At 42.4% G+C, this 8594-nt stretch overlaps 1 protein-coding gene across 1 annotated transcript in view; it reads left to right on the top strand.

Moving 5' to 3' along the window:
• Positions 1 to 3991: 3991 nt before the first annotated feature.
• Positions 3992 to 8594, top strand: part of C2CD5 (C2 calcium dependent domain containing 5) — a gene marked incomplete at both ends in the record, with an annotated part of 64075 nt that continues 59472 nt past the window's right edge. The window contains 2 exons of the mRNA XM_079537765.1: positions 3992 to 4081; positions 7844 to 7930. Of these exons, the coding sequence (XP_079393891.1) occupies positions 3992 to 4081; positions 7844 to 7930 (177 nt within the window). The remainder of the gene's footprint in view (positions 4082 to 7843; positions 7931 to 8594) is intronic.

The raw sequence follows: 8594 nt of genomic DNA, 5'->3' as shown, positions 1-8594 counted from the left end.
ACTCGCTTTTCTGTACAGGACGTTTTTACAATTCTAATTAGCAACATTCTTGGTTTGTAGAAATTTGGTTATGATGCCACTCACTGTATGGCAGTACATGCTCAAATGAGATAACTGTTCTTTGAGCATATCACACTTGTTACCTAACTGAAAAAGGACTTGTAACAACGCTTCATGACCTGCTAAAACACCACTTTTAAGTATAAAGGAAAGAAACTTGGCAGGAGACAAAGTGGATGTTAAAACATAGTAAGTTCCTCACAACTTCATTGCCCTTATGATGAAAATAGATCTTGAAGCTTTCTATGGATGTCTAAGCATGCATCTTACTGAGAAAGGACATACTGTGTGTTTAAAGCATATTCATTACATCAAAAATTTGCCTGAACAGCAGGAAATCTAATACTTTTTCAGATGCCACAAATAGTTTATACATTCTAGGGCTCCGGCCTAACTTTTGCCAGTCCCTTCTACCTTTCTCTTTCCGTAAACTCCTGCTGGCCATAGGAAACTGGAATGCTATTTGCATGACACATGTTAATAGGCCAATTTACCAGAAAACAGGTCTCCAGTACACACCAGCATAGGAAGTCATCAACCTTATGATACATAACACAACAAGCAGGTTTCTTAATGCACTCAATTTTGACTAACTGATCCTTTCAAATAGCTAAGAAACAGATTTGGACTGGTTCTCCAAAAGAGTTGTGGGTTTTTTTTCTTCCTTTCTTGTATTTTGTTTGATTACTAAAATCTTCGTTTGTAAGGATGGGTCCTTACACAAATCTTAGAGAAGTACGTACCATATCAATCCTTGCATTTCATTACCTCACAGAGAAGGAGAGGCGTGTTTGCTACGAAACATTGGTAAAGCTTCCCTGAAACACTGCCTCCTATCTGAGATAACATAATTAAAGAAAACATGGTCTGTTTGGAGAGTCTTCAGGGGAGGTCAAGAAGAAATGTTCAGACACATGAAAGAAGGACTGGAAAAAGTTCTGTTTTTGTTTTTTGGTTTTTTGTTTTGTTTTTAATTTGTTCAAAATAAGTTATAGAATCATGAAAATGCAGGAGTTGGAAGGGTCCTCTAGAGATCATCAAGTCCAACCCCACTGGTAAAGCAGCGTCCCTACAGTAGGTCACACAGGTAGGCATCAAATCTATAAAACATCCTTTTAAAAATGCTGCCTGAGTAAAATGAACTAATATTCATTCTCTCTCATAATCTAAGAGATGGGAATCCACATGTGAACCAAAAGTTCAAAATTAAACTTAGAACCTTTCTCTGTGTAGTAGTTAATCTGTGAATCCTATTGGCCCCAGTTAAATAGCATGACAGCTTACCTAAATACACATGTATCAGTTACAAACAATCTAAAGGTCTTCTAATGTTTCTGAAGGGATAATCTGTTAGCTAGGTTTAGTAGATGAGACAAGAACAGATCTGTATTTCATCTTGAAGCACTCAGTTTGAACTCTAGACTTTTTTATATTGAAAAACAATTAGATGAATTGTCTGGGAAGATATGAAAAGCCTTCAGGAGCCAGGAGTGCTGCAGTTTATGTGGAACCTGCTTGGATGAGTTTCTTTCTTTTAAGATGTTCCCTTGAATGTTTCCTTGTTTACTTACAGCAAGCACCAGACAGAATAATGCATGAATCGTTTAAGAACTGTCCCAAACAGTAGCTATTTTATTTACCAAGGGAGTATACTTAGGTACTCACTGCATTAACTGTCCATTAGTCAGTCAAACTGCTCAACCTCTGGTGAGCTTTAAAGAATTCCAGAGATTTTGTTCACTGTTCAGTGCTTGAAGACAGATTTAGGAAGAACCTGGATTTACACAAATGTTTTGTAGAGCCACCTACCTATCTCTGAAGAGATACAACAAAACTAAACTTGTGCTCTTTTCCTTATGATGTAGTGGACAGTTTCAATCTTTATCTTCTTAATGGGCTAAAAATTTATTCTTCCAAATTAAAGCAAAAATTGTCAAGCTTTCCCAATCTTTAGGACCTCAAAAAATCACTCTGCATATCACAATATGTAGTAAAGTCATAATAACTACACAATGTTTCCTAAAATTTGCTGCATTCTAATTTATTTAGTGAATACAGAAAAAAATAAAAATAAAAAAAGGTGTTTTTGCCAGAAAAAGAACATATGATAAAGGTTGTTTTTACTTTGTTCCTACTTGTTTAGATTCAAGAACTCACTTCACACTCCCTAGATCTGGGGCTACTATGTAGTGTACATCACAAATCAACGAGGGCCAAGGAATCCTGTATCTACCAAGGGCTACAGAGAACTGTGTTTTATTTTTTGTCATCACACCCTCTGCTGGTGATTTTCTACACCAGTAGGAAAGTTAAAACACAGGAATGCCTATGCTTACAAGCAACGTACACAACTAATGGCCTCTTTTTAGGGTTCTACTACTAAGGACCCAGCATCCACATCCCAAGCCATTCAGAAGATTTTACACTACACTCTATTTGCTATAATGGCCTGACTGCCATTAAACACCTAGAATATATTTGGTGTACTGCTAGTGAGTGCTTTTCACTTCAATCTAATCCAAAAGAAATATCCAGTCCATGTGCTGCATGATTGCTCCATTTTGTGAGTGAGAACAACACTTAAATAGGTAATAACAGAATGTTTCATTAAAAATAGCAAACTTCTGGTCTAAACCACGCCACACCATTAGTGGCATATTTTCTAGCTTTGATTCCCTTCCAGGATCTTTGCTCTTTATCGCTGTTCTACCCTGAAAGTCATTCCACTGAAACAAGGATGGATAAAAAAGCATAGCCTGCTCATCATTTCCTCAGGTTTGCTAAATTCCCGCAGCAGTATGAATGGATCCTGAGATACCTTCACAATAAGCTGAGGAAGGGAAGTGCCATCTATGCTAAGGAAGCAAAAAAACATATAGCTGGAGGGCAGATAGCCTAACAAAGCTCCACACCTTAATTTGCTCTGCCGCAAGCTGCTGTACTTTTTCATATGGTTTGTGCTTTTAGTATCACAGCCTAAATCATAACATTATTTAGTCTTTTGTAAGATTAGAAAGAGAGGGGAATAATCCAACCAGATCTCGCACTTGGCTCCACGGTTGGGCACTGCTCAGCCCAAGCACAAAGGCTCTTTATATCCCTGCACACCACGCAGTACTCTGAGCTGGAGGGGACCCACGAGGCCCAGCGCAACCCAGGTCTGCAGTCCCAGGCCCCCACAGACAGGCACACCTGCGGCTTTGTCTCCCAACCTTCCCCCGAGCTATTTCCTAAACAAAGAGCTTTTCAGGCATCAAGAAGTCAAAACCCGGCCACATGAACCATATCAAATCCTATTTCTCATAACTAAATTCCATTTAATCTATTCATGATCCCTCAATTCCTGTAAATGTTTTTCTTCTGATTTAAGGCAGCGCACCCACACACTCCAGTCCCCCCGCAGGAGCCATCAGCCTCTCCCGCAGCACATCCTTCTTCGGGAAGCCCAGGCCGCTCGCCCCGCAGCCTAGCTGGACTGGATACGGGCCCCGGCGAGGACGGCGGCAACCTCGGCCATCGATGACTCGGCGCTCGCGCACCCCGCCTGTCCATCGCTAGCGCGGAACCCATCGAGGAGTCAGCGCCGGCACTGCAGCGCGACCTCCATGCCGACGACGCCATCTTGACGGCGGAGCACCCCAAGGCCCGAAGGGGGGCAGCCGCGCGCCCCTTTCCTTCCTCGCGCCTCGCTGTGTACGCGTGCGCGTAGCGCCCGTCCCCTTCCTGCTGGGCACGTCACCGCGCGCGTGCCCGCGGCCGTTGCGGCGCCGGGTGCGGGCGTCGGCGCCGGGCATGGGCGGGCGGCGAGAGACCGTTGCTCGGTGTGACGCATGCGCGGCCGCTCCGCCCGCCCCCACGGCTCGGCCGTGCCGTTCCATGGGACGCGCGCGGTTGTTTTCTCCCTGCAGCCAGCGGGAGGCGGAGGAGGAAGATGCCGGGGAAGCTGAAGGTCAAAATCGTGGCGGGGCGCCATTTGCCGGTGATGGATCGCGCTAGCGACTTGACCGACGCCTTTGTGGAGGTTTGCGGGAGAGGAGGGACGCCGGGACCCGGGGCGGGTGGGCGGCCCCCGCCTCGGGCCCGCACCTGCCGCCGGCCCCGCGGTGCAGAGGCACCTGCGCCCCCGCCGCGCTGCCCCGGGCCGCCGCCCCGCGGGGCGCCCCCTGCTGGCTGGGCGGTGCCGCCCCGCGGCGTGCGGCGGAGCGCTGCCCTCGGCGGGGCGGGCGGGCTCCGAGCGCGGCCCCCTTGCTGCGGCGTTGGGCCGCGTTCCGCAACGCCGGCGGGAACGGCGCGGACAGCCGCGTCCGTGTCGGCTGTGGTGTCTGTAGAGCGGCTTCTGGGTACGCTCGGGAGTGATTGTTAGTTGACAGCCCTGGGCAGCCCGAGTGTCCTTTCACCTGCTCTTTTCAGCCTCGGGCTGAGGGTTGTTAATGAGTGGCTCGTTATACGCCAGCCCAATGGAATCCGTTCCGGGATTCAGTAGATGCGTTGTAACAGAACGAAGCTGTCTTCGGAAGTGTTTTTAGGTCACTTATATCTCCGAATATAGGAAGTGGAGAGTGACTGTACAGGTCCTCTTTTAAGGCTCTTATGTATATTTTCAATTAAAAGTGTGTGAAAAGCTAGCATTTTCAAACAGAATTTTTATTGAGGACATACTTAATATAGTTTATATGCTTGAATTACACCAAAACTATCAAGTGCAAACATTTTTTACTGTCATAACTAACAGACCCATGCTGGTTCTTCATAGAATTACAGAACAGGTTGGGTGGAAGGGACCTTGAAGCCCCTCCAGTTCCAACCCTATGCTGTGGGCAGGGCTGCCACCCACCAGCTTAGGCTGCCCAGAGCCCTATCCAACCTGGCTGTGAAAGAGATGGGGCACCCATAGCTTCTGTGGGCAGCAGTGCGAGTGCCTCACCACCCTCTGGGTAAAGAATATCTTCCTAACATCCAGCCTAAATCCTTCTCTCTTCTAGTTTAAAGAGTTCTTAGGAGGGGATTGAAAAATGAGCTGATGAGGACCTTTTGCTCAGCGGCTCTATATCCATCAGAAATAGCTCTAGAACAATTTCAGTAGCATTCCACAGTTTGAAAAGTCATACCTTCAGGAAAAGAGTTGTTCAGAAATGGAATCCTACACAAGTGTGTGCCTGTACTATAAATAGTCATTGAAGGTTGGCACAGTAATGGGATTCTAATAGGAAAAATGTCATTCAGGAACTGTACACGTTGAAAAACTGGAATCTCACCAGTAAGTTCGTCTGTCTTACAGGGAGATTCACTTGTGGTTTTAAATTTGATTAGTAGGCAGACTACAACGCTTCTTGTGTAGGAAGACAAGAAACAGAGTAGGAAGTACAGCTCTGCTGTCAGTTGGCCGCTTCTATGCTGCCTTGGGAAAAAGCAGCCCTCTCCTCTCCTGTTGGTCACTTGTTCCCAACCCTGCACCTTCTTTCTCTACCATCCCTACCTGCAGTGTGAGCAGCTTTGTAGCAAGGCATATGTAGAAACACACCTGGCTAAATGTTAGCTAAACAAAAGAAAAAAGGGCAGTTTTTCAGCATTTGGTTTGGTTAGCTGTGTTAACTAACGCTCAGCTTCAAGAATGTCTTGGCACAAATAAGGCTGAGGAAATTCGTAGATGAGGCCTTGCTTTTAGGGCCAGTACTTGGAAAACAAGTTCTGCGTGGGAAGTACCCTTTTCACATGAGGAGCAGTTACAGCTGCGGGCAGAACGTGTCAAAATGAGCTTAAAAGTGTCATTTTGTTTTTCGGCATAAGGTTGCTGAAAGCCTTTACCAAACCTTTTCATTTAAATAAAACTGACAAGTGGAAAGCATATTGAAGTGCTAATTGATTGCTAGCATTTAATTTCTTTCTTATATATTGTAATATAAATCTAGAACTAGAAAAGAAAATGATGAAAGACTTCGAAGTGGTTACTTGTTTGAGGTTATGTATAATGTGGATTTAGCCAGCACGTGTGGTCTGGAACAAATTAGCACAGCTTCTTCTGCAGCTGTGCTGCTAAATTTGTACAATGGACAGCAGTGCAGGAGATTACCTCTCCTAGCTTTAATGATCTGGCTGGAATACTGGCTGAGTATCCTTAGTGCTGCCTGAGGCTCACAGGGAGCTCATTTACTCGTAAGATAGCATGTAAAATTAGGCTGGGTGGAGCTCTGTGCTGTTGTGTGTTGGCAGCTTCTGCATAAAGTAGCTCTGCTACACCAGTGTAATTATCACTATTGTAGTGCTTTGTGTGATGAATACACCATTCAGATAGGTGTGCTGTTGTCTGTATGCTCTTAGTCTGAATCCACGTTTTGATAGCTAGGTTATTTTTTTTTATACTAACAGTGCTATGCCTCGTGCTTTCCACCCCGAATTTTGATTTCAAAGCTTATTTTCAAAATAGGATGCTTTCCAAAAGCATTATTGTTCTTGAATTAAGTCCAGATCCTGAATAGAATTGTTACAGAGTTCTCTTGCTTGAGGTGTGGTGATGTATACCACATATGTATACCACATATGTATAAGAGATCAGTGGGAACTTGTAGGTCAGTTTTGCAGTCCTTAAAGTTGTTCAAATTAACAGGCTGTACGTAAGCAAGTACAGAGCCTTTTAGAATTAGGTTGTGCACCTGTGTAAAACAGTAATAGTGTTAAGAATTAAGACATCCTTAAAAAAGTGTTGAAATGTTTTAAATGCAAGACAGCATTTGAAATCTGAGCCTAAATTGAATTTCCAGGATCTATTTAGACTTTCAAAAACCAAATTATATTCAAAATCTGTAGCTGCCTTTGTTTGCAGTATGTTTTTAAAATCAGCACACATGACTTCCTTAAGAAAGAATTCACAACCATAATTTCCTGTAGTTGTAGGTACCATCAGATATGTGGTAGGAGCTGAAATACTGAGTATTTTGAGAGGTACCATTCACAGAACTCCAAGGGTGTGTAGGGGTTTGGAATGAAAGCTACAGTAAAGTGAAGCCTCTTGGATTATGCAGCATGGCTTCTTGGTGCATAGACCAGCACAGAAATTCTGTTTGTGACATGGTCCTGAAATAGAATCCTGCAGAGGCCAAGTAGAGATTCCTGAAATACACACCTTTAACTGCTTATTAGCCTTGATCAATAGAAATATGTAGAATATTTAATCTTCGTTAACAGAAGATTAGAAGGGATATATAGATAGATAGTTCCCGCTGTCCTTGTTGCTGATTTGCCTTCTGGAATTTTCTGTAACATGGGAGGACTAGAAACTGTGAAGGTGCTTGTCCTTGCTGCTGTGAATTCAGGGATGTGTGTTTGGCATAGTAAAACAGCAGGTCAAGACAGTGTGTTTTAAGAAATAAGTTCACTAATTCTACCATTTTAATTCTATATCTCATTTATAGCTTGTCTGTAAAATGATAAATGAATCCTAGAGAGAATGGTAATAAAACATAAAATATAAATGTTTATATAGAATAATCAAATTGCTGAGATGGTGTACTGAGTGACCACGAGTAATACAAAGTGATATTTTAACACTAAAGTGATGGAGAGGAAATATAAATGATGGGAGAGGTCCATTCCGCATATTGGTGATAATGTAACATTACATACTGATAGAAGTACATGGGTTTACAAAGTAACTCTCCTTGAAAAGAATGTATTGATATTATTAAAATACGTATTTGAAATTATTTGCAAGTAAAGATTTGATGAGTAACTCACTTTCTAAATTTATTCATTAATGTTTATTTGTAATGATTGTTTGTATTCTTAGGTAAAATTTGGAAATACAACGTTTAAGACAGATGTATATCCAAAGTCACTCAATCCTCAGTGGAATTCTGAATGGTTTAAATTTGAAGTAAGTATTTTCTGAGAGTTTACCTGTGTCTGCATGGATGCCTTTGATGAAATAATACCACCTTAGGCAGAAAAATGTTTTGGGTAGTGAAAGTAATTCTGTTTAAATACATATGAAGCCATTCAGTAAATCTATTTATGGTCAAACTGTATTTGCCAATGGTATCTCATTGGCTTTTTTGTTAAGATTCTTTATAAAGAGAAAAACTTGGCAAATGGGATGCAACTCAAGTGTTATGGCAGGGGTAAAAGCTTTATCCAGTAGGCCTTCAGGTATCCATGTGGATTTGCTCCTTTTCCTTTCTTTTTTCTTTTTTCTTTTTCTTTTTTATTTTTTAAGAGTAATTTTGAGTTGAGTAAGGTTAGCTGCTATTTGAACTGTTACTTTGGCTAGAGGAAATGATGCACTTGACAAAGGAAACAGGATTTATGTTAAGAAAATTAAAAAATGAAGTGTTTGCACAGCAGTTGCCTGATGCTTTCTTTCGCGTTTCCTTACGTAATAATGAGAACACTTGGCGTTCTCCCATAATTGCTTGTTCCTTTCAAGGATCTGATTAGTTCATTTTGATGGACTGAATACAGTAGTACTGTAGGTGTCCTTTGATATTGTGCCCTGAACATATTTATTTTTTGTTACTGCCTTTTTGTTACACTTAAAAAAA

The sequence above is a fragment of the Tetrao urogallus genome (assembly GCF_951394365.1).
Source record: "Tetrao urogallus genome assembly, chromosome: 1".
In the NCBI taxonomy this organism is placed as follows: Eukaryota; Metazoa; Chordata; class Aves; order Galliformes; family Phasianidae; genus Tetrao; species Tetrao urogallus.
This window is presented reverse-complemented; position numbering and strand designations above follow the sequence as displayed.